The sequence below is a fragment of the Siphateles boraxobius genome, unplaced genomic scaffold, assembly GCF_051911475.1.
Source record: "Siphateles boraxobius isolate OS27281-9 unplaced genomic scaffold, OSU_SipBor_1 7, whole genome shotgun sequence".
NCBI lineage: Eukaryota > Metazoa > Chordata > Actinopteri > Cypriniformes > Leuciscidae > Siphateles > Siphateles boraxobius.
The window spans coordinates 29,904,128-29,931,442 of NW_027509197.1; the positions used below are offsets into that span (position 1 = coordinate 29,904,128).

Consider the following 27,315-nt stretch of genomic DNA (forward strand, 5'->3'; position numbering starts at 1 on the left):
GATGAGTTAATGACAGTTTTAATTTTGGGACGAACTATTTCTTCAACCCAAGTGGAATTCCTCTCTTGCTGTATCCCACAAAGCTGTGCAGCTGATGCGTGGTTGTCAGCAAACAAATAGTTAAGATAATGCAATCCGGACTTTGAGTTATGTTACCACCATCAAAGGGCTTTTCTGCTTTTCTCATAAGTGGCTGCTGATCTGAGCTGACAAAAATGCAGGTCTTGCCGCACTTGCATTTGATATCGAAAGGTGGTACTCGACTAATAGCTCTCTTTTCTCATCCTGAGCAGGGAGGACCTCTGAATTATGAAGCAATGCTCCGCCGGACCCTCTCTCTCCTGCTCTAGTTACCACAACTCCTGCTGCAGCCGCTGCTAGTGGTTTGGCTGCCTTCTAAAGGGACAAAAAGGAGAATTTGCAGTCCTCATCAGCTGTTGTCTAGTCACATATGGTGCATCGTTTGAATTCCCGAGTCGACATCCCTACCGCTCAGCTTCTTGCCACCCTGTGGCACTCATAGGATTCATCAACACGGGATATATAAAAATAAAAAAAAGCCCTTGTTTTGCCTGGATTGCACACGCTAAAGGCCTTTTTTTTTTAGTTTTTCCTCTCCACTGCCACACGGGTGGTGGCAGGACATCGTAGGCCATGGAACCCAATATTGAGTACTGTCTGACTCAGGTCCTACAGAAGGATGTGGCCCGCAGGTTGCAGATGGGTCCGGAGCTCATCGACTACATTACAGATTCAGACAAGTGTCACGACCTGGAGAGTGACCAGACTGCGCTGGATAAAATGGTGGACGGTATCGCCACATCTTGGGTTAACTCCAGCAACTTCAAGGTAAGAGGCATTTTATACCATTTAAATGCTTAACTGTAATTTTCTGCAGGTTTGATGGACTTTTTAAGACCGTAAATGGTGCAGGGTAATGTTTCGAGTGGGCTGAGTATTATGGGTTATAAAGCAAGGGTTTTTCTTTTGGAATTCTCCTTCAGGCAGTTGTCTGGCATAGAATTGAGGGGTTGAATCGATCCCTTGAGCAAAACAGAGCAGGCTTTTGAGGTCACTGGAACATTTACTTGCCTTCATTTTGACATATTCCAAGATCAGACACAATGAGAGACTTCACTTTGTGTCCACGTCCTTGGAAGATGATTGAGCATTCGTTCACCCAGAAATGATAATTGGGTCATCATTTGCTCACCCTAATGTTGTTCCAATCCTGTATGTCTTTCTTTTGTTGAACAGAATAAGCTTGGTGAAATGTTTTCCATGTAGTTACAGCTAATGCAAAAGAAAGTCCTTTTGGTTTGATGTCAGAAATTTCATTTTTGGGTAGCCTTTCAAAGGTGTAGGTGGCAGGCAAATTTTTCATATTCATTTTTGTTATGGTCTTTTTTTGTTACCAGAACTCAGGCTGACCTTAATGTTGTTATTATTATATTTATACATGATTATTTATGCAATAAGCTAGGTGTCTTACATTGAATGCTGTCTACAGTAGACATTTAAGAATACTGTAGGATGAAATATGATGGCTTATACTCAATTACCGGTTTCATGTTCAAGAATATCAAACTCTAACACCGGCAATTAATGGAGACAAAGTGTTTCATGGGAATCATGCAAAAAATCCTCTTAAGAAGCAACTACGAGAGATTTGTATTTCAAATCCTTGCCTTGACCTCATAGCATTGCAGTGCTGAGGCAGAGCCGCCAATCTGTTTTTTGTTTTGCGTAGGTTTTGTCGATTGTGATATATTATTTTCACAGTGCTCAGAGGCTGTTTATCTTTGATGTCACTTCCTCGAACAGCTTGTAAACATAGAGTAGCAATTATGTCAAGCAGTTAGCGTCATGAAGTGCAGCACTGCTACTTTTTCTATTCATTTCAATGCTTTGACATCATGCATGTAGTGTGAATTCTAGGGCTCAGTGTTTTGCAGTCACATGATTTGAGCATTAGATTGAGAGTTACTGGGAGCACATTTTTCATGAACAGCCTCATTTGAACGCTCTTCTTCTTGAACTCATGTTTCAGCCAGTTGCTGTGTGATACCATGAATGGATTATATTTAATAACAGCCATTAGGACTGGTGATAGTTAAAATGGTAGTTTATCCGCCTTTTGGTGTAATTCAGTGTTTAACTATAATGTATTTTCTTAAAATTTTTTCCACCCAAACGGGGAAACCATCATTTCAACAACCACACAGATACTGTAACTAACTAGCTTTAAATGAGATGAAAAATGTAATGTGAGAATTAAAAGTAAAAAAACAGTGACGAATAAACAAGGAAATTTTTTCACAAAATTGATGCTATTTAAGCATTTTATTTATATACACCAATGTAACAAAACAGAGTAATAAATAGCAGTATTTATTTGCATATATATATTTTACAAAAATTTGATGCTCTAAGCTTTTGAGTGGTGATACAAAGGAATTGCTGAATCCGTTTTGAATCGATTCATTGAAGCTGTTTGAACTGATTAGTAATGAATGAAGCAGCAAACTCAGAGATGCTATTAAAACATCTGTCTTATTCTTTGAAGTCGTGAGACAAGGAAGGATTGCACAACAACTAGTTATAGTAACACAATAGCCAAATAAAAAGCGCAATGAAATCATTGCAATATTCACAATGTTGCTTCGTTTTATATTCTCAGCAAAATCATTGTGAATGTATTGTGATTGATTGATATATATATCGCCCAGCCCTAATAGCTTTAGTAATGCTTTCAATTGCATTTTTTTGGGATGTGAGTAACCAATCAGTTGCAACTGCCTGAGAACAAATGATTTCGCTCGCGTTGCATTTTATTCACAAGCACCAGCCTTGATGGAGGAAGCAATTGATGTTGGGAGTAATGTGGAAAGTATTCGGGCAGGGTTCGGGTGAGGTTGGCCCTTCATGTGAGATGTGTCCGTATCAGAAGATAGTTTGGTCTTTGAAGCAATGGTGACTCTGTTTGTTACTTTACATGCTTTACAGCTGACAGTGCTTGACCGCTTTGGCTGAATAATGTTTTAGGTTGTAGTTAAACATAATTGATTAGCTGACTCATCCAAAAGTTGCATGTTAAAACATTTTTTAGTTGATGTTTGTACTTGATAGAAAAGCAGTGTTTCCCATACATTGATTTATTTGTGGCGGAAATTTGTCCAAAACCCATGAATTAAAGTTAACTCTGATAACAGTCTATGTTCTTAACACAACGCTGTCAATTGCAGAGACCTAGCTCCTCAAATAAGTTATTTACAAGCATGTAAGTGGCCTAGCAATTAAGGACAAGCTAATTTTAGAATACAGTTGGGTTGTCGATAGGCTAACTGATATCGACTGTTATGTTAACTTCTTTAACTCTGACGCTTGCTCGTTCAATCAAGATGAATGTTGAAAAATATTTTCCAAGAATAAAAAGGCCACGTCCTGAGGAGAACAGAGTTCTATCAAAAACAGAGTTCGAAACTTACACGGCAGGAAAGCTGAACAGTCCGATCTGTATGATTAGCTATTGAGTTAATTTGATTCAATATTTTCCAGGCTTCAATCAGTGCTGCATGTGGCAGCTGAAACAGATAGAGAGGGACTCAGGAAGAGATCGATAATGAAGAGAGATATTCCCTTATAAAAGCGCATTAGAATATTTTTCAGAAAGCCCCGTAAAATAGCATGTTCAAACAAAGGGTGCAAAATGTGCCATAAATAGTAAGGCTGTTGTGTGGGATGTTTAATTATGTAAATAAAGTTTTTCGCAATTTGAAATATTTGCATTGGAGCATATTTTTGTGTTTTGTATTAGAGTATTAGTCTACCCTAGCTCCCCTTCCACAGGGGAAGTACCACCACAAATAGAGTGTAAGTCTTTGGGAAACACTGAAAAGGTTTTTTTTTCTGTTGGTTGTGGTCATTCCTTTACAGTTCTGATAACCCCATTACGTGATAGGTTAACCAGAATTTAAAAGCTTTTGTGGTTATCTCTAATGGTGTTTTTTTGTACAGCTTAAAACTGATTAATAAAGCCTTTTGTGCGTTATTAAAGAGCAAATCATGGGCTGACATGTTTGCACCACAATGATGTTTATATGATTGTGAATGCAGTCTAGACTTTCAATCCAAAGGACCCGTTTAGCCGGTTAAGGACAAAACGCTCTCAACGCTTCTTACCATGCAGGATCTGCATGTAGCACTAAGCCTCTAGATGTTGCCTATAAATCAGCGAGGCTATTCATTGTCTATTCATCTTAACCCAAATTTTCTGCCTCTGCCCAGGTTTTTTATTATTTTTTATTTTTTTATTAGTGAGTTAATTATTTACTGAGGTGTAATGGGGATGGACAAAATTCAGCATTTAATAATTCAATCAAAGTTCATTATGAATTTGTATTGAATTTGCCATACCATACAGAATCGGAATTGACAGGAAGAGTAATTTATTCTGGACTTTTACTTGCAATAGAATAAATGTAATCATTAATTTTGACTATTCATTCCGTAATTTGTGGAATATATTATATCATAAATGCAGTCATCAAAACAGATTTTGATTTTGCCATATAGCAACAGAATTTTTTTTCAGATTAATTAATATAGCCGATAATATTATAGTAATTAATATTATTAATAGTAATGTTACATTAATTAATATAATTGACTGTTGATTAAATGATATATTGAACTAAATCCATAGAAATCTTCTAATAGTACATATTTGTAAAAACAATTGCATGCTTCCTCAATTCTATCCTGGTTTTTCTGTACTGGTTATTGATAAAATGCAATTAAAGGCAGTTTCGAATTATTGGCACTCTTTAGGAAAATGAACAAACCTGAATATGTGTATGACATGTTTATGAGTAAATTCTACTAAAAAAAGGTTTTTGTTTGTTTGTGATAAACTACAATAGAAATTTCCATTTGAATTACAAATCTATATATATTCAAACTCAATTCAAATTCAGGCATTCTCAGTTTAAGTGAATGGCTCACATCTATCTGGTTCCACACAATCAGAGCTGATATCTGTCAACCACTCCTGTAAATTCATTCATTTCAAATTTATTTGCAGCAAACCACTCAAGTTGCTTAAGAACAGCATGTTCTGTCTTTAAGCAGCTTACAGAGGAAATGTGGCTGACTGGGGAGAGAGAGGAAAATGGAGGGCAAGAGACTGTCATTTTTTGTCATGTTAGTGCTGTAAGCCCTTTCAACCACCCTTGACTTTATAACAGTGGGGCGTAGATGTGACTTTCATAGAAATCGACTGTTTTGTACGGCACCTTCCTTTAACCATTGTTAAGTGTTATGTTTTGCATCCAACAAAAACATTTAATAATTTTCAGTCTTTTTAACTGTTCTCCATATCCCCAAAACTAAATTCTCGTATCTGGACACAAGCTTTTTAGCATAGCAGCTGTTGCTGGCTCAATTGCTAATTCACTTTCAGATGGTTTGTAAACGGTTTATTGTTTTCTATATTTACCTGTAAAATTCATTTCACTGGTTATTTTATTTCACAATTAATGCTACAGATCTAAGTTTTAAGTTTGATAAAACAATTTTGTGGTATAGAATGTAACTAATCCATAGGAAATTGACCACATTTACTTCATACACATGCCTGTGTTTCCCAGAAGCATCATGATCCTGAGTTGATCAAAGAGACCATGGTACCTATAGTTTCTATGAGTGACTTATGCTTATTATGCTTTTGGGAAATGCAGCCCTGGTCTTATTGTGAACGATGCACACATTATTCCAAAGGAAAACAATAGAAAACACTTTTCCCGATCTAATCAATTCCCAACAGATAAAGTCAAGTCCCACCCTACATTCTTTCTCATTCGATATACCCTTTTATTCTGAAATGTCACATTATGGAAATAAAATGGGTTGGAAGTAACTTTTGCTGCACTAGCAGCAACACCAAACAAAACCTCAAATCTAATGGTTTTGAATTCATCAGTGTTTAAGCTTTTTAGGAAGTCATCATGCTACTGGCTTACTTTAAACATGATGAATAAGAGAAACTTATACAAAGTTCTTTAAAATTAGGAAATTTAGTAAACTGACAGAAAACCACTTGTCTAGCAAAGGCATTGGTTCACATGTTCATGTTATTTAAACATTTATCAGCATCATGCCTTGTTTTGAAGCGGTGTAGTGGAGAATGCTGCTGTTGTCATTTGAGCAAGGCTCAAAGTTTAGTAGGCAACATAACCTCTTGTAACGTTTGTTTAGTCAGCGTGCGCTGGAATGTCGAGTTGCGAAGTCATCCTATATTTGGTAGGTGGACCCTCCTTATGTCATCATGCTTTCGGCGTGTGCAAGAATGAATTCAGGAAAAACCTGACATTGGACAACAATTAAATGGTGTTAAAATGTTTTTGAACGCAAATATTTTCATCTTTTGCATGTTTCTGTTTGGATTTTTAGTTAAAAAAATTGCTCACAATTAGTTATTGTCTGATATAAGGCAAGGCCAATAATATTTTACCAGTTTGAGATTATCGACATCTTAATGAATTTTAATTAATTATTGTGTACGATACACTACCATTTCGATTCAAATGTTTGGGGTCAGTAAGATTTTTGTTCTTTTGACCTTTCATCAAAGAATCCTGAAAAAGTATCACGGTTTTCACAAAAACATGAAGCAGCACAACTGTTTTCAACATTGATGATAAAAAAAGTTTCTTGATCTTGATTTCTAAAGGTTTATGTGACGCTAAAGACTGGATTCATGGCTGCTAAAAATTCAGATTTCAGATTACATTTTAAAGTATATTTAAAAAAACATTTGTTTTAATATTTCACAATATTTTGCAGCCTTGGTGAGCAAAAAAAGACTTTTCTAAGAATCTTACTGACACTATTAAGTGTGTATTTCATTTAAGCAGTTTTGTGTACATCACATTTGCTGCCATTTACTCACCTTCATGTAATTTTTGGGTAAACTGTCTTTTTACATTTTATTAAATCTACCTTACATTCAGCATCAGAACCCCTGGTCTTTATATATTGCTATTGGCAATGGCCTCATGGTCAGTCATTAAAATCCCATATTTCTTGAATGCTAAACATAATAAAAGCACAATGCTACTTTTTTAGTAAATAGTTAGAAGTGAAGATCAGCAATACTCTTCAACCACATTTCAGTTGAATTAAATAGCAGTGCATCCATCGGCTGATCATCTCTTCACCGTCTCTTTGACCTGTTCTCATGGGTTTTGTCCTCTTTTTTCATGCTTTTCATGTTCTGTCAGTATGCATTATTCAAGCTCCCATAGTCTGTCTCCTCACCTAACTCCACCATCACTCCATCCTCTCTTTTTAAACACCCCAGCACTGACGGAGCGGTGTTGTTCCTGCATGTTGCGTGAGCCTCCTCCCTTATGCAGTGTGATGGCTTGTACGTGTGTGTGATGTGCACACAGCCAGGCTGGCGGCAGGAGAGCGCCATGATGACGCAGGGGGTTATGGGATAGCGGAGTACAGTGGGGGAATGACTGCATGCTGCGAGCGGCTGCTGTAGCGCGTCTCTCTTAAGCTTCCTGAAAACGAGACTCTGATTTAGTTGGCGATCTTTCACCTCTGTCTCTCTGCCCAGCTGTTGCCCTCTCTTCTCCTCTCTCCTTAGACTCCCGCAGTTTTTAACCTCTCGAATATTTATTGCTTAAATCATTAGAGAGTTTAGTACATTGTTTTATCTTCTACCATGTTGCATTATTGTTAAAGTCTAAAGTAAATTTCTATAATTGACAATAGATTTGAATTGATAAAATGTTTTCTTAAACATTTGAGTCAAAGACCTTCTTCAGACGTTAACCTTTTGTTTTAAACCTGGTAATTGAATAAGGATTTGCAAGTTATGACAATGTGCAGGACTTTTTCTAGTCAGTGTGTGTGAACCTATCCGTCACCACCTACTGGCAGTGTATTTATTGTTTAGTTGTAGGGGTGTCACGATTCTCCAAATCCTCGATTCGATTACATTTTCGATTCTAAGGTCACGGTTCGATTCGATTCTCGATTTTTACTTTTTTTTTTTTTAAGCACAGGTTGCTGTTTCTCCTAAAAAGCTGACATCAGTTAATCGCAATCTCACACATCTCTGTTATTATCAATAAAGCTGACTGCACAATGAAAGTTTCATAATATATAGCCTACACCTTGTTTGTTATAATTAGAGGATTTGCCAGCTTACAGAATTCAGCACTGAACAAAAAGTCTGTTTTGAGCGGTGAGGAGAGTCTATCTTAAATGCTTCTGATTGGCCATTGCGTTCAAGAAATCAACACATATGTCTGTGATTGGCTAAATCGCTCAACGCTGCAAACATGTTATAAATAGAATCTCTGGCCTGTAAATCGTTTCTATTTTGTTTTAGTTGTTCTTGTTGCTTTTCTGCAACAGATAAATACAAGTTTATTAGTTTTTATGTTTATTCATAGATATTTCTAGTTTGCGGGAGTCTGCGAATCTTTTTATTCTCCCGCACACACAGAGTGAGTGCATTACCGCCCGCGCTCGCACTCGGCCATCAAATCTAGTCCCGCGCCGCACTCTATTGCGTTGGGAGTTCACGTCTATAGATCAAGAGCCCGGCCCGAGGATAGTGACGGGAAATATCGGCCCGGGTCGGGCCAAGTTCGGGCTCGGGCATAGAATCTAAGTTAGAGGACTCACAGCCTTTCAACACGTGTGTATTTTTCCCCGCGCCGTGATGAGTCGTTCATGAACGATCCGTTCATTGCCTCTGTCATGCGACAAATGAACAAAAGACTCGGAAGGTCAAGTAATTATTAATGTTCCCTGTAAATTATTTTTTACTGCATTATAATGATTTCTTAATTCAGAATATGATCAAGATTGCGTAGGCGGATGTGTTCGGGGAATTTGCCTGTTAAAAGTATAACATTTAAAGCCCCTGAAATGACTAGAAAAAAGGTAAGTTAATTTTGATGAACGAGACTGAACAATAGAGTCAGTAAAACGATCCGAACTTTCCATCACTGGCGCGACATGGGGGCGTGGCAGTATCGGCGATTCCATTTTTTATTTCGATTTTTGAGTTTGTGAATTAATTTCGATCGATTTCGATTTAAAATCGAAATCGTGACACCCTTATTTAGTTGTTTATGTATATATTTTGGTTGACTTTTTTTTTTAAATGTTGTGTATTTATACTTTTTACAGTATTTAGATTTTATTTTTATACATTTTATTCTGCTTTTTTATTGCACGTGTCATGTGAACAAGTGAACAACATCCCAAAGGTGCAGTTTTTCCCGTGCTTGATTCTTTACAATTCCGCTGCATTAGATGTACTGTTCCACTGCTTGAGCATGAAGAAAGCAGCCTGTGGGTTTGTGTACGGATGTATTGCCTTACTAAATTGTGGGGCAAATAGAGCTTTCTTTTTATGTAACCCATCTCCGGCCTTGTGCTTTTGTCATTCTTACTGAATGAGTGGCTTCTGTACTCTGAATAGGCCTTTGCATGTGCTTGTGTGAGATAATAATAACTCATCATGTGCCAACAGTTCCATTGTTTGTTTTTGTGTTGGAAAATTAGAAAAAAATACAGTTATGAGCTGCAGATCATGTTATTGATGTATAACCACTTAGTTTTATGTAGAGTTCATTGAGCAAATTGTCTCGTTTTTCATGGTGGTTATTATATCGGCTAAGCACAGGGTTTGGGTGAATGTTATTTCTTCTCTTATGATGCATGCAAACAGTATTTGCTCAGTTAGTGTCTTTCAATGGGATTTTTGACTTCACAATTTACCTTTACCTTTTAAAAGCACATTTGTTTTCTCATAATTTTGGCAATAGAGGAACTATTAAATGAGAGATCTTGAGATGAGTCCCTGTAGTCGTCCAATTTGACTCTCATATGCTGGTGACTGGTGTAATATAATATTATAAATTTGACTGGTGATTTTTATAAAATGTAGTTTGACTATCTTCTCAGTTGTTTAAAAGATTAAGGAAATTTTCAAAGTTTGATAAAATGCTACAATATGCATTTTTTTCGCCGCTAGAGGTCACTAACCTCTTACAATAACAAAGGCATAGGTTTATGACGCATAAGCGGAATAAGGACATTTCATTCTACCGAACTACCCGCAAGTGCTGAATTTCTACTCGCACATGTCAGTTTATTAGACGCATGGAACTTGTGAGTTAACGCAGCACTGTTTCACTTGGTCTACACTATCATACTAAACTATTTTTGAGTGTGTTGAAAGTTATGATGTTATTCTATGTGTTAGTTTGTTGGCTGTATGAGACTAGCAGTAAGCTAATCAACATTTGAATAACATACTGATCTAACATTTCATCATGTTGAGCTATATAACATTGATTAGTTTTATGTACATTTGATCACCTGTCTAAAAAAGTACATGCAAGAGCAGCACCTCTATCAAGTCGAAGTTAGTCGTGGAAAACACCAAGCCGATATTGATCCTCGTTTTATTTCTCCTTTTGTCCCAAAGTCTGCTTGCCATGGTCCATAATGTTTGAACGAAACAACAACAGAGTGAGCGTGCCGCTAGACGTAACGCAGTTGTCAACGTCTGTCGCCATGGTTACTATGGCAGTACAAGTGGAAAACAGAGATAACACGGATATTACATCACTGACAGGCGACAATGCCCTGGGACGAGCCATTATTTAAAATTAGAATTGCTCTGAAATTAAAAATCTTTGGGTACTTTTGGGATATTTTAATTACACAAACAGAAAATATATCATACTATGCAAATGATTTTTGTATATTTTATTACAAAAATCTTACATATTGTACATATTACAATTAAAGATATTTTTACATGATTTGTTGCATTTAGCAGATTTTTTTACTCGTATACATAAACGAGGGTTTAGTGTTCAGTGGGTGGTAGAGTTAAGGTGTCATCCCATAGTATAATTCTCCTGCCAGGCCAGAGATTCACATTTGTCAAAATATACTATTGGCAGGCCCACACAGAATTTGTGCACAGCACACAGAAAGCTCTGTGCAGATTTGGAACGCTTCAGCAGATTTGTGCCTTTTTATATTCTGTTTCAGCAGATTTTGTTGATAAAGATTGTTTGGCCTTTTGAAATCCTACCAGATTGTTTGTGCTGGATTTCTAAAAAATGTTTTGCCTTTTCTTTTTTCTATTCCTTATTCTCTGTCTACTCTGTGTGTCTCTGTCTCTTTTCTGCCATTGTGTTCTATCAATGCATCCCTTTATGAAGTCTAATGAAGTCTGTTAGTGCTGAATAGCCACACTAAACCTACTCATAGACCTCCATTGGTTTGCTTTCAGAATCTGAAACTGATGTTGAACCATCAAGGCCTACTTGTTAAACAGAACACATTATAAGCGTATGCTTACACTATTGCACCGTTGCCACTTGAACCCAAGCACGATTGCCCACCTTCCACTCATCTGCCCTCACTCACTTTGCGATGCAACTTTTTGTTTTGAATGAAACCGAAAGAAACACACTCTTGCTAATAGATTGACTAGGCCTAATAGATTTAGCCTATCACTTATGTAGTGCAGCGATTTTCACTCTGTCAAATTCTGTAAATTTTTCAGTGTTTTTTGCATTACTGAAAACAATAGGCTGTTTGTGTTGAAAGGCAGCAAGTTGTCTCAAGCGTTTTTTGTGTTTGTTGTTCTTGTTAATTCTGCTGTGGCAACGGTATGTGTGAAATCAGTTTAAAGTTCAGTGGTGTTTTAGAGACACTTCAAAAACAGGTTGTTGAATTTTGCCTTCTGAGTTACAGAAAACCTAGAGGAACGTATAGTGAGAATGTAGAAATTTCAATTGTTAATTGAAGTTTTACATTTTAGACGTACCTTATTTAGTTGCTTTGTTTTCGTCTTTCTGGAGATTCCGCTCCGTCCTCTCAGCACCACTCGCTTAGAATGCCCTTTGTGACATGCTGGTTAGAAAATATGTGAAATAAGTAGGCCTTGGGCTGCCCGTGCGTGACTTAAGTTTTTTTCTAGTCGTCTATTTGTAGTTCATTTAAGCCAGTAGTCTAATCGCATATTTATATTAATTTAAGAATACTAAACCATAATGAGCGTTTTCGTAATATATTGCCTATTACGCATAAGCGCACGCATAAAGCTTGCCACAAAGAACCGGCAAAAGTAATGATTATGCATGAGGCATTTTAATTGTTTATTAATAAACTAGTGTTCTCTGTGTCAGTGCCGGCTGTAAAGATAAAGCTGACGATACTGACTCGCCATCTTCACAGTAGTGAACACGCAGAGAGAAATGCATACTTCATACCAATTAGCCTACATAAGCAGAGAGTAGCCCATTTCTTTTCGTTTTGAATTGTTTTGTTTAAAAGTAGACATTTCAAGCTTTCCATATTTCTCAGGTCTGTGAGGCAAGTATAGCTTATACGCCGAGTTACGGTTCATTTATGAGACGAGCTCCAGTTCACACTCCGACGCCTCCGTGTCCTGATTATATTAAATTATAATATGTCCTTATTTATTAAATCCAGGCAATTGTTTGATGAAACATTGATTGAAATTAAGATAAAATTTATACAAAACAAAACTTAATTAAGTGCTCAAAATCATGTCTGACCCAATGTCTCCTGATATATTGGGCATCTATCTTTCTTTCTTTCTTTCTTTCTTTGACTCATCTTGTCACACTATCTTACTCATCTCATGCGGTTCCCTTTTCATATAATCAACATAAAAAATAACATTATTTAAACATAAAAATGTAACGTATGTTTAAGTTTTTTTAAGTTTTAAGCGTCACACCGTTCCGCTTTGCTCACAATGCTCTGGTTTGTAGCCTATACATGCATGTGTGCGTGCATGTGGGGGAGGAGTGCGATTTTCGAATAATAATCGAATAATACCCAGCGATCTTCGAATATTATATCTGCTTGAAATGCCCATCCCTACTTCCCAGTACTATGGTAGTCAGGAACATGGTATGGTATATCGCAAACAGCCCACATATCAGCTCATCCAGGCTTATGAAGGAAATAGAGCTGAACTCCACTCCCATGTAAAAAGTTCAGCCTTCCATACAGCTGATCTGATCGCTGAGGATAATGCACGTCTTTGTTGTTCATGCAGACATCTCCCTGTCAGTCTTATTTTAGTTCAGCAGGGAGATGAAAAGGATGGCAGAGGTGCTGATGTAGACGTGAGGGGAGGGAGTGTCACTAGCTATTAATTCTGCCGTTCAACAACACAAATCACCAAAAGACTTCCAGTGCCTCTCAGTGATGAACACAGAGTTCTTTGTTTCTTATTACTAGTAATTCTTCCTCTTTTGTTTTTCTTGCTTCGTTTTAGATTATCGGTTCATACATTATTATGTTAGACCTGTTATAAGAGAACCTGATCATCTTTGTGTTTTCCTAGGGTTGCCTTGTTGAACAGCATACTGAATAGATCTGCCTTCTGTTGAAATGCATGAACAGCGTCTCGCCCATTCAATTTAGAAAGTAATTTTGTTTTGATTCTAGCTAGTTTAGAAGCAAGGCTGAGTGACACATATTTTGTATATTCATAGGGGTGCACAGACTAATGGCGCTTTTCCACTGAATGGTACGGTACGGCTTGGCTCGGCACGGCTCATTTGTGACGCTTTTCCACTGCATGGTACAGTGCGGTACGGCTCGGTTCGGCACGCTTTAAATGGTACCACCTCTGTTGAGGTTCGAAGCGTACCGTACCGATACTAAAATGTGACGTGGAAGCACTGTAGATCACTGATTGGTCAGACAGACAGAATCGTCACTACCAGCGTCATTCTATGAGCCGTACCATGCAGTGGAAAAGCGAAGCGAGCCGAACCGTGCTGCGCCGAGCCGAACCGTACTGAGCCGTACCGAGCCGTACCATGCAGTGGAAAAGCGCCATAGTCGACTTTAATGCTCTGCCATTACGCTTTGCTTGACGTTGACAAGGCGCTTATCAAGTGATTTTGTGACACTAACAATATGGCAGCATTGCAGAAGACAACCGGCAGAAGACCTCCCAGACTGTACTGAACTACTGCATTTTATCTAACTGGTTTTTGTATAAATTGTGATCAAAACTCCCAAAAATAATCCCATAGATTTACATTAGCTGAAATACTAATGTAGCTCACATACATACTAATGTAGCTCACACACCACATGCAGATCGCACGCACACAGAAACATCAAGGAGCAGTCCTGTGATTTATCAATAAAAAAAAAATTAAAAACCGAAAGGTTTTTTGAAGTAACTAAAAACCCACAGCTTCACTATTAGTAGAGATGCTGCACAGACACTTCAATAGACACTACTGTTAATTCACACAAGCAATCGCTCACCTATGTATTCAAATAAATGTAATCGTACTGTGATACTTTATCTGTATCTGATTTAGAACAAGCAGAAATCTGTAAAAAATATAATGACCCATAGACAAAATAACTGATAACAATAAGCTCTTATGTAGGAGCAATAGCCTTGTGGGCAGTGGTCTGACATGCCGCAGCTGTGCACAAGGCAACCCGAGGTCGAGTCTCTGCTCGAGCTTCCCAAGCCAACATAAAAGTGTGTTCATAAACTTTAGCCTCTAGTTGCAAATTAGGGCATGTTGCAACTTCCAAAGCATTCCCATTTCTTGTGTTTTTATTAATGACGTCATCAGTGATTAGTCAACGTCGACTTGACTAGTCGCATAACCATCTACTTCAATAAATCTAAGGTTGTTCAACCCCTAATATATAGGAGGTTACATGATGTTGAAAGACCTGAAACACCCCAGGATTCATCAATTGATGTATGCAGTTGTAAACATATTTTAGATATAAATAAGATTATATTAATAAGATTTAGTACAAATTTTAATCTATTAATCTTTTTGTTAATTGTACTTCTTTTATCTCTAATTCTAACTATTCTGCATCCAGTTTCTAATAAATTTAAAAAGGCATGCTTAATTCAATTCTGAATTACACACTATAAAATTGTGCAGTTTTTAGAATATAGCTTTTTGTCTGGTCTTTACGTTTAGTCTAGTTTCACTCTCTTCTTTCCTCATGACTTGGAAGTGTGAGAGCGTCAAGAAGACACATGTTTTAATTGACTATACATATAATTGACATTTACACATGCTACTTGAATCCACAGTCTTTCACTGATCCACCCCCTCTCTCACACTGCTGGAGTCTTAAAATGTGTCTTATTTAGAGAGTGAATCTAAAAATGGAATCACACTTGCTTACATTTCTTGCCTTTTTACCAATACTGTAACAGACCACAAACACTGTCTTTGGACACCCCAGCAATTTGATGGATTAGAGAAAGTTGCCTTTGACACACGCTACACTCGTGCACACTCAGCCGACTACAGATTTCCTGCACTGGTCAGCACCTGCTGTCATCAAAGCTGGATGTGTATATTTGATAAGAGGAAATGCTCTGCTGGATATCAGCTGTAGTTGTTCTGCCTCTGTCAGGTTTCCGTTTTGTTGGCAAGGTTTGTCCACATTCCTCTCTCGCTGTGTCAGGAGGACGGCCCCCGCTTCGCCCCAAGGACATTCTTGAGTGGATATTCTAAGTAGTTGGAAAATTTCCTCTGACCACTAAGTGTAGGCTTGTGTGGCATGTTATTGTGAGGGAAAAAGGAAATGCTAGGGTTGTCATAGACCTAGATGATACTGCTTGACTTTTGATGGCCTTTGTCTGTCTACTTGCACAGCAACATTGACTGATTTATAGGGCTGCACTGATATTAAAAACTGATGATAAGCTGATTATTTATTTGCATGTCATGGCCAATAATAAAATACTACACTATTTTGTCAAAAATAAATGAACAAAAAAATTAATAATTTTAAAAACTACTTAAGTGAACTTTAACTTAGGCATCACAACATGATGCATTTTGAGATTTGGTAAAGATTACATTTAAAACTGATTATTATTAGTAGTATTAATGTTGTTAAAGATTCATGTTCTGTCAGTGCTAGATGATGTTAAATATAAATTAGATGGTAAATTTAAAATTAGAATATCAGGACATTCACAATTAAATGTCCTGTAGGGCCTATATAACATAATTCTGATATATTGTCTAATATTTTAGAGATATATTGTGCATTTAAAAAAAAAGTAACAGGTTATTACCATTGTCTTCTTTTCTTTTTTTTAAATACCTTGGAGTAATGTGAAATGAATAGCTCTATATAATTATTTAGGACCATGATATCAGTGTACCATCTGATACAGTCACTGTCCCATGGTACCACCATACTTTGTTTGTAAGGGGTTAATGTTCAGAAAATGAAGTTTCTTCTTTCCCTCAGGGTGTTTTTGCAGGAGTTGTTTTTGTTTTCTATAAAAGTGCTGTATTATGAGGACATTGTCTTACTGACGCCATTACTAGTGTGCTACAGGACTGGTTAATTTGAAAAGCTTTAATTTTTATGTTATTATCAACATGTAATGAGATTTAAAATGTAATGTTTTTTTTCATCTCACAGAGGAAAGTGTGCTCAATACTGTGCGCAAGAGGTTTTAAACAGCCTGGAGAGAGTTCTGCAGCTCAGTGAACCGCAGTGATCTCTGTGTGGACAGTCTGTGTCTGGACAGTGCTGTGTGCTCTCTCTCTTACATAAAAAGCAAGGTGATGGGGTTGAGATAAGGGCAGCAGTGATGATGAGCCTTCCCCAATTCATGCATGTTTAAATATGGATGCTGTTTAATACTGGTCACACAGGTCACATAAATTTGCCTCGCTCACATTTGAAATTTTAATTAGTTTACTTACACTATTATTGTTCAGTAGCTTGTGGGTTGTGCTTTCTTGTATAACTTTTCAGCCCTATTGTCAAACAGTAAACAGGTCCTTGTTAGGCAGCAGTGATTTGTGTTTTGATGTAGGCCAGCTTAGGTTCAGCTCGTGGCTTGTGCATGTTGTTTTGATCCGAGAGCTCATGGGACCGATTACTGCAGGCATGATCTCGAAGATCTTAACCTGTGTTTTTAGTTACCTAGCCATAGCCAATATCATCTATTAGAGATGTTATAGTTGGTCCAACAGCTTACATGGATCTAGCCCAGGGATTGTTGACTTTTTTTTTTTAAATAAAATATTTTCTAAGTACCCCCTGAGATTTAAAGTATATTACTATTGTAATAAAAAAAAACAATATTTGATCATTGTAATAAATAGTTAAACCCTCAAGCTTTTGTTTCGTTGAAAGACTGTTCAATGACCTTTTAAGTCATTGTTTAGTAGACGTTACTACTAAAATGCAAGTGCTTTGTTTGTGCAAAAAAACATTTACCACTTTATTTACAAAATATTAATCTGCTCTCACGTAAAACCACAACATGCATGTGTCGCGGTGCTCTTGTAAACTCGCATCGGAGATTAATATTTTGTAAGTAAAGTTGTATCTATGGTTGGTTGCACAAACAAAGCACTTGCGTTGCTTCATAAAATTGAGGCTAAACCAGTGGAGTCACATGGATTACTTTAATGATGTCTTTACTACCATTCTGGGGCTTGAAAGTGGAGGGACTGAAAGCTCTCAGGCCCTGTCTACACGGAGACGCGTTTAGCTGTATATGTACACATTTTTTATCGGATCGGCGTTTCGTCCAGACGGATCCTGCGTTTTGGGAGACTGAAACCGCTATTTTTTGAAACCGGGTCCCAGGGTGGATAAATCTGAAAACGACACCATTGCGTCTTCGTGTGTACGGCCAATCCGTAAATTTTGTGAAACGATGATGTCATCACCCCACGTGTCGACTAGTCAGACGCGCTAAATCAGTAGGCTAACATCAACAACAACTGCGACTACTTGCCTGAGTTCATGCTGCAGCCAGGCTACTCAGCCTCTTATTTCTTTATTTATTATTTAGGCCTACTTTTAATGTATTTTTATTTCATTTTTTACTTTTTATTTATTTATATTTCTTTCTTATGCTATGATTCTTGTATTTTTTCTGATTAAGACATTTCGTATTTTGTAGGGATGGGCATTTCAAGCAAAAATAATGTTCGACGATCGCTGGGAATTATTTGATTATTATTCAAAAAACGCACCTCTGCCCCCTCATGCTCACCGGTAACACGGCGTTCGCTCCGACATTAAATTTCTCTGTTCTGTAGGCCTACATGTTGTAGCCAGTAAAGAAAAGTTAGTTTCATATTTATGTTTAAATAATCTGTTATTTTTTCCATTTCATATGTTGATTATATGAAAAGTGAACAGCGTGAGTAGCCTAATCATAAGATGCGCAATATCGAGACACATCATGTTGACCACTTCATTAAGTTTAGTTTTGTATAAAGCCTTTCTTTAAAGTGAATTTCGTTTTGTATACATTTTATCTTAATTTTAATCAATGTTTCATCAACCATTTTCCTGGATTTAATAAATAAGAAGCAAATATAGCAGACAATAGCCTATAATCAGGACATGGAGGCGCCGACGCGATATAACTTGCATCGCACGTGAACTGGAGCTTGTCTCATAAATGAACAGAAACTCAGAAATATATCTAAGCTTGAAATGTCTACTTTTAAACAAAACGATTCAAAACGAAAAGAAAAGAAACAGACAACTCTAATAATCCATATGAAGTGTGCATTTCTCTCTATAGGCACCTTCACAATACTGCGAAGGTGGCGAGTCAGCATCGTCACAGAAAACACTAGTTTATTAATAAACAATTAAAATGTCTCCTTGCTATATTTGACACATTCATAATGATTAGGCTATTTGCCGGTTCTTTGTGGCAAGCTTTATGCTTTAGCTAACTAGTCGAATATCGTGACTCATCCCTATTTTGTACCACCGCATTTATGTTTTTTCATATTGTTCAATAAAGTTATTGTAAAAAAGAAAAGATGCTACTGTGCCGCCTAATATTACATACTGTATGTTATTGTATACAGCGCGAAAGGTTAATGCGCAAGTCTTCTTCTCTGTTTTTAGTGTATCCGTGTCAGAAATACAGCGCCTCATACTGGTCTGGCATGTATACTACATCGGTTTGAGTCGGTTTCAGTGGTTTCGTGTGTACGCAGATATTTCTTGAGACGGCGCCGTGTTTACGGATTTGTTTTTTTAGAACGAGGAAAAAAATAGATTGGATAGGGAAAGCTCTGGCTTCGTGTGGACGTGGCCTCAGATTTTATTACAATTATCTTCATTTGTGTTTCGAAGATTAACAAAAGTTTACGGGTTTGGAATTACATGAGATTGAATAATCAAAGTCCCTGTAAAGTCAAAATGAAGTATGTGTTCTGAGTCTGTCATATCACAGAAAAATGTGTTATTAGACACCCAGCCAAATTTGAATGATAAAAAAAGCCGGCAAGTACATAAAATAAGCTATCAAAATCTTGAAAAAATGAGCAGTAGCCTCTGCTCTCAAACGTTGGGGGTGTGTCCGCTTGCTGCGCTGAAACCACGCCTACTCGTGGTAAAGCTGCAGTTGTCACAGTCAACTGTCACCCGCTACAGCTGGAATGGATGCTCCTAGCAGCAAATTAGGTTAATTATAACATAAGCGCACAAGGCAACTTACACTCATTGGTGGGCGCGCACTGCCGATGATGTCACCAGTTGTCGGCGCGACGGGAGGATGAAGGCCGAGGCGGGAGATAGTTGTTCGGCCCCATTCACCAGTAACAGCGGATTATCAATGAATCCCAGTTGTCTCCGACGAAAGTTTATAAAACTATCCCGTGTAAAATGATCACTACAGAGGCGGGTTTTGGTGGTGATCCTCAGCTCTCCATCAAGGTGGCTCTTCACAAAATTAATCCACCTCTTCTTGATGTGATCGTATTTAGTAAATTAATAATGTTAGGGGAGCGGCCAGCCTCAGGGGCTCCAGTGCGTCATCAGGTAGGGGCGGGGCCAGGAGCTCAGGGGCTCCAGTGCGTCATCAGGTAGGGGCGGGGCCAGGAGCTCAAGCACTCCAGTGCGTCATCGAGTACCCTTTTAGCCCCGCCCAAAAAATCCGTAAAATATCTGGTGAAAAACTGTTTAACGGTCTAACTCCACAATTCAGTACTTCACAGTTCACAGTCTTTGTAATGTGTTTTAGCAATACATTTCTAATGTGTTTAGATTTTTTTTTTTAATTGCCTTTACAGGGACTTTAAGGATTGAATATTCATTTTTGGGTGAACTAACCCTTTAACCCTAAACTAATTTAATAATTGATGATTTTTACAGTGGAACTGAATCAACACTGAACTGACTTCGGCTGAACCACACCCGAAATGCATCATTTTCCTGTTATCACTGTAAAGCTGCTTTGAAAAAATCTGTCTTGTACAAAGTGCTATATAAATGAAGATGACTTCATTTTATGTTGATTAATTGTGCAGTCCTGTATATAAAATTATGATTTAACTAATTATTTTCTTTTCATCAACTCAAGAGCTTTTGCAGTTTCCCCTCAAACCCCCATTTGGGAAACCCTGTCCTGATTTAGCTAATGATCTAATTTTAGTTTTATGGGAAAATGAAGTAAATAATTACTTTTAATTTCATTTTTTTACCTCACACAAAGCTATCATATGGCTTCGAAATATAGCACACAAGCTTCATGGACTACTTTTATGGTTATTATAATGTGTGTGTGATTTGGAGTTATTTGGCTGCACCCGTAAGAACTCTTGTGAGCAGCGAAACATGCTCTCTTCTCAGAGAACGTGACTGTGCTTTAATCGCAGAGCCAGAGCCAATACTAGTCATAAACAGAAATAACAAAAGTGTAGTGTGTTGCGTAGGATGAGCCAGGCTTCTCATTTCAATTGTTTCTCAAGAGAAATTCAAGCAGGAAAAGCGTCTGGTGATGCGACGTGTTTCTTCTGCTGTGCTGCTTCGGTGTTATGACTTTATCCTGCATTATCATTGGCGTTTTCTCTTTTCAGACTACTCTTAGCGGGACCTGCCATCCCTCAGGCCTTTTTTATCAGTGACTCAGGAAGCCACTCTACTGCATGAGAACAGCTGTGGTGCAACATTAGTCTTATATTACAGATGGCCTTGAATCTCCCTCAAACACTGACCTGAGACCAGCTTATCTAATAAAAAGCCTTTGAACTCACAATCAGTCTAAAATACAAAGCTAATGCAGAGTGCATGCCCATTATTTTATCTTGGTGCTAGTGCGGTTGCGGGTATGATGATAAAAATAATAATAATAATAATAATGGCCCATGACAAAGAGAGCAGGTTTATGTTGATTTCTTGCGTCTATGTCTGGGCCTGTTGACTCCATCCCAGCAGTTCTTCCTGACTCATTGAAAACCACAGAGAATCCTTACAAAGCTAACACCAATGAACAAATCCTGCATAGAAGCAAATCTAGATACCAGTACTTGATTCAAGTTGACATAATAATCCATAGTTGGCAATGAAACAAAGTTAACTTGAGTTTAGCTTTTATAAGCTTATTTTACCAGCTACATTAATCTGGAATCTTTTTTTTTTGTAGAAATTAATATTTTTATTTAGCAAGGATGCCATTAGCCTAAATTGATCAAAAATGACAATCACAATATTACTGTTTTTACTTTGGCTGGGCATTGCCACAAATTTCAGAATTTGATTCAGTATCGATTAATTGGGGCCTATGGAAAATTTCCTCAAGGAAAAAAAAATCTCAAATAATGCTGTAAAACGGTACAGCGAGTCAGTTTGTACATTACTATAGTAGCGTTGAAGGTTGAAATTAACTGATGTAGGTTATTTACATGTAAATTACGCATAAGGAAGTTTTTTTTATAATAATGTTATGATAATACATTTTTAATGACATAATTATGTCTACTATATTTTTTATAATAACATTTAAATGTTGCCTCTCATTTTAAAAAAATACATTCATATTGAGATACAGGTTAAAGGGTTAGTTCACCCTAAAATGAAAAATTAAGTAATAATTTACTCACGCTGGAATTGTTCCAATGCCGAATGCCCTTCGTTCTTTTTCAGACTACAAAAGAAGAATTTAAAAAAAAAAGTTCCGCTCTTGCTCGTCCATATAATATCAGTGAATAGCAACTAGCATCAAGCTTTTTACAAAAGACGCTAAAGTATCACAGAATGGTCCGATGCTACACATATCATATATTACAATTGTTCTGGGGATATACGATAGGGTTTGGTAAAAAAAAAAAAAAAAAAACTAAAATTGAATGTATTGCTTAACAAAAATACTAGTTACAGCATGAAATACACATTATACTAGTTACTGCTTACAGCATGAAATACACATAGATGAACATCAGAATGTATGTTGAAAAACAGTACAAATTACCAAAATCCATATCATGTCACGTCACAAGGGAGGCCTTACAGGACAATCGCCTCCAGAACAACCCGCTTTAAAAACAGTTTCATTCCAAAAGCAATAAACATTCTGAACTCTGAGGACTCGGACTGTGGATTAAGCATGACATGACCCCTTATGTATTATGTATTAATGTGTTTGTCTGCATGTAGCTATATATATGTTACTTTATATGTTTAATGTTTACTGGAACCTGTACCAAAGAGCTGTACTGAAAACAAATTCCACCAGCATGGCTGTGTGGTCATTAAATTAAAACAATCAATCAATCAATTAAGTCAATCAATCAATCAATCAATGTCATTGCTTAATCCGTGTTTCAACTGCCAAAAGACATTTAAACAATGTCACGTAAAATTACATTTACCTCAGGAAAAAGCCATTCAAAACTCGTTAGTCAGCTAGGAAAATGAACTAGACGAGCATTTTGCTATTTTTAATTTTCATTTTAGGGTGAACTATCCCTTTAAGTCCCTAAATATTCCTGACTTCAAAACCTTTGAACAGCAGTGTACTGTATCAAAAATGCAGTTTGTTATTAGCTTTTAATTATTACCATAAAAATGTAGGCTATAACAAACCAGGTGCAATGGTTATGCTTTCAAAAGGCTTTCAGGGTGAAGGACGCAAGAAAAGTCTAGTAGTAATGAAATTGTGGTAAAATTAAAATGTATTTTGGCATCAGTAACATTCTAAAGTGCATAACATAATTGTGTGATGAAGGTATTATATTATGTGATCAGCCCTTTAAAAATGGCCCATGCACCAAACAAGGTTGAGCACCCCTGTCATAGTGAAGGATGTACAGGTGGTGATGGGCTGATCAGCAAAGCAATGCAAATTGTTGTAGACGGCGAAACCGGGGGAATGAGCACATAGAATGAAAATAAACAGATCTGTCTCGTTAGTGTGTTCTGACAGATGCAACCTCCTCACTCCTGCTATCCATTGTTTGTCTCAACAGGTGTGACGGAGCCCCTGTAGCCTTACATAAGATTTTATTTTGGTATTGATTTGAGCCTAGAGCAGAAACTGGAATGATCGATCGTGCTCCTGTGCATTTCCTATCAGCAGTTAAGAAGGAAACAGAGGAAGGAATGGAGCAAAATGAAGCACAGAGAGATGAAACAAAAGCTCAGCAAGGAAAACAATAGTCCTAGGCTCCTTTCTTTGACTGTGGTGGATGGGAGAGATATAAATAGCGGGATGGGGTATGTTTAAATTTGGCAGCCTAAGACGGTCTGAAGCAGGTCGCTGGTGAGAAGATGGTTTATGTTGCACATTGGGAGCAGGCGGGCTTACGATCCATCTGTCTCTCTGTGGGGAGTGGGAGGTGCTCGGTTAAATAGTGGGTGTGGTCAGATCTTCACAACCTCCTGGAATCTTTTCATCAGGCAGAAAGAAGCCCAGCTCCCCTCTAAGCCTTGGCACTGCATTCAGATCTGCTGACGTTGTTTTGTTAATGTGCTTTTGTACATATATTTTAGCAAGTGAAGATTACAGTTTCATTTTCCATTCTAAAACTTGTATTTATGCATGTATGCATGTATGCATGTATGCATGTATGCATGTATGCATGTATGTATGTTTTTTTATCAGCCATTATTTCATTGTCACATGATCCTTCAGAAATAATTGTAATATGATGATTTGGTGCTCAAGAAACTTCCACAAATGTTAAAAACAGTTGTGCTGCTTTTTTTTTTTTTGCAGGGTTCTTTGATGAATAGAAAGTATCTATTTGAAATGGAAATCTTTTGATCAATTTAATGCATCCTTGCTGAATAAAAGTATTAATGCCTTCCGCTCCTTCTTTAAAAAAGGCTTACATACTGATATAGTTGGAAGTGTCTAAATCTGTTTCTATCTGTGGGAATGTTAGTATGTAAAAAGGACAGCAAAATAAATCAGCTGTGAGCTACCCTGTTCCTCATGATACGACTTGCCTTTGCTACACCTCCTCTAAGGCATTTCATACTCTCCACCTCAGCTGATGTGATTTTTCTGTGTTTCAGTCCTTTATTTCAATGGTGTGTCATTAGCATAATTACAGTCATTTTCTGTATGGGTGAGAACAAAGGATTAAGGCTTTGTTAGATATAGTAGATCTAGTCAAGCCCAGCTACTTAAATACATAAATCGAGAGGGCAAGACTAAACAAATGACAGGAGATAAACTTTAAAAGTGAAATTACACACTGAAGTAAATTGCTAAAATAATGACTGTTTTCAAACCGGTTTCCCATATCTTGTGTTTGGATTTAGGTTTTACATTTTCATTTGAAGTAGAGGGGTGACAAAAATTGCACCATTGTCTGACTTTAAGAAGTCAGGTAATGCGATTGTGTTTATATGTCGTTAGCAGGCTTGTTCTGTCTATACGGTCGTGCAACATTTCTCAAGTGTCAACCCCTTGACAAGGAAAGTTAAAGGTCCCATATTGTGAAAAACTGAAATTTCCTGGCTTTTTTCATGATAATAGAGGTCTAGGGGGCGGGGCTATGAAACTACCATACAAGATTCAAAACAGTTGATCCACAGACAAATGCACACAGCCTGCATAAAGTAGCTGTGCCTTTTCATGAGCTGTTGTGACTTCCGTATAAATGTGATGGCAGAACTACTCAGTCACCGCCTTCAGTCACCCCCCCCCTCCCCCCCCCCCCCCCCAACCACTGGCGGGTCACTCAGAAAACAACAGGCCAATCAGAAGAGAGGCTCATGAATATTAAGTAGACAGACCAAAATCAACCTGTTCTTTGCAGAGGTCCTGAGAAAGGAGCTTTAAAAATATATTGAGATGGTTTTTGGTACTTATACCGCAAATATATATTCTTAAGGACATCAAAACCTAAAATAAAACTTCAGAAAGTTGTACAATATGGGACCTTTAAGGTTTTGGGCGTGACGCATGCAGTCCAGTTGTTTTGTGACAATCTTTTCTGTGAATAAAAAATGAAACCAAATTGTTGACCATTGCAAGGAAACATGTTTAATAGAACTTTACCGCAAAGGAACGCTGATGGTATTGTCATAAAATGTTGAGAAAGGAGTAACATAAATGAAATTTAAGGGATTTACCTATCCTTTTCTATAAGAAACATTTGCACTACTCATTCAGACACTATTGTTGAATTCGGAACCACATAATTCTACTCTCACTACTTCTGCCATAGAAATGTATTGAAATTAGTAGTAAACTAGTATGCGTTTCTGAATTCAGTTTGAAGTATCATATTTACATACAACTTTTAGAGTAATATGTTAATGTCTAATAATTCTAATACTATTATAGCCATTCTTAGAGTAGTATGGAAGCATGTTATTTTGGATTCTTCTGAAATTTAGGATGTTTTTTCTATAACATAGTTTGCTGCATTGCTCATTTAGACTGTCTAGTTTGTTACCCATAATCCTTTGATATACTCATTCAGACTGTTGGGAGGTGGGGTCATTTTAATAATCGTACATTCTTGTTTCCTTTTTCTTTTCTTTGTGATGCTTTGAAGTTTGAATTGACAATGACATTGTAACATTGTAAATTAATTGAGCCTATTAAAGCATTTTGTGTATTATAATAATATTCAGATTTAAATGTATTTTTCTCTGTTTGATCTAATGTTTTTTTCCATCTTCAGTTGGCTTTGTTGGGAATTGACCTACTATCTGCCTTAGTGACAAGATTACAGGACCGATTTCGGCACCACGTTGGTACAGGTAGGATTACTAAAATCTAATGTGTGTAAAAATTCACATTTTATTACCACAAGAAATAAGGTCTTCATGTTAGTTTATATAGAAGAATAGTAAAGAAACTTTTTAAGATTTATTGTTATCATTATTTTTTAAGCAGTGCTGCTTTAAAGGGTTAGTTCACCCATAAATTAAAATTCTGTCAGTAATTACTCACCCTCATGTTGTTCCAACCCAGTAAGACTTTCGTTCATCTTCAGAACACAAATTAAGATATTTTTGATTGAATCTGAGAGCTGTCTCACTCTTCCATAGGCTTCTATGTAATTGAAACTTGCCAGACCAGAAAACTAGTAAAGACATTGTTAAAATAGTCCAAGTGACTACAGTGGCTCAACCTTAACGTTATCAAGCGACTCGAAAACTTTTTGTGCGCAAAAAAAATAAAAATAGCGACTTTATTCAACTATTCATTTTCTTCTGTGTGGGCCTGTACGTCAGAACGTTGGCTCACTATTGGCCAGCATCACACACATGAACCGCGTCAGCCAATAGTGAGCCTACGTTCTGACGTACAACCCAGAAGCGCTGCTCTGTTACACTACATGAACTCACTCAGAGGCCCACACAGAAGAAAATGAATAGTTGAATAAAGTTGTTATTTTTGTTTTGTTTTTGGCGCACAAAAAGTATTCTCGTCACTTGATAAACTTAAGATTGAGCAACTGTAGTCACTTGGACTATTTTAAACATTGTCTTTACTAACTTTCTGGGCCGGCAAGTTTCAATTACATAGAAGCCTATGGAGGAGTGAGACAGCTCTTAGATTGAATCAAAAATATCTTAATTTGTGTTCTGAAGATGAATGAACGTCTTACGGGGTTGGAACAACATAAGGTTGAGTAATTACTGTGTTAATTTTCCTTTTTGGGAGAACTAACCCTTTAAAGGTGACAAATGAAGAGATGCAACTTCCTTAGAAGAGTGCTGTGCTTGAAGTGCTGGAACTGTCAGCATTCACCGAAACGGTTTTAGAAGTTGCTTCTTAAAATTCATCCACTGCAAAGCATCGCTACTGCAGTCATCAAACATCACTTTTGTAACAAATTCACTGCATTCATCAACGAATTCCAAGACAATCACCTTCAGACTTCTGACTTCCCATTATTAGATAATCTGAATCTTCTCCAGTCTCTAATTATTTGAAGCTTCCTTAAGACCAACTATTTAATAAGTTTGTAA

At 37.2% G+C, this 27,315-nt stretch overlaps 1 protein-coding gene across 32 annotated transcripts in view; it reads left to right on the forward strand.

Annotated features, from left to right (window-relative positions):
• The window catches only part of clasp1a (cytoplasmic linker associated protein 1a), a 71,333-nt gene that overhangs the window by 3,235 nt on the left and 40,783 nt on the right, over positions 1-27,315 (forward strand). For all 32 annotated transcript variants that reach the window (XM_077216833.1, XM_077216837.1, XM_077216842.1 and 29 more), the window contains exons 2-3: positions 294-849; positions 26,019-26,097. In XM_077216833.1, the coding sequence (XP_077072948.1) occupies positions 655-849; positions 26,019-26,097 (274 nt within the window). In that variant the 5' untranslated portion in view covers positions 294-654. The remainder of the gene's footprint in view (positions 1-293; positions 850-26,018; positions 26,098-27,315) is intronic.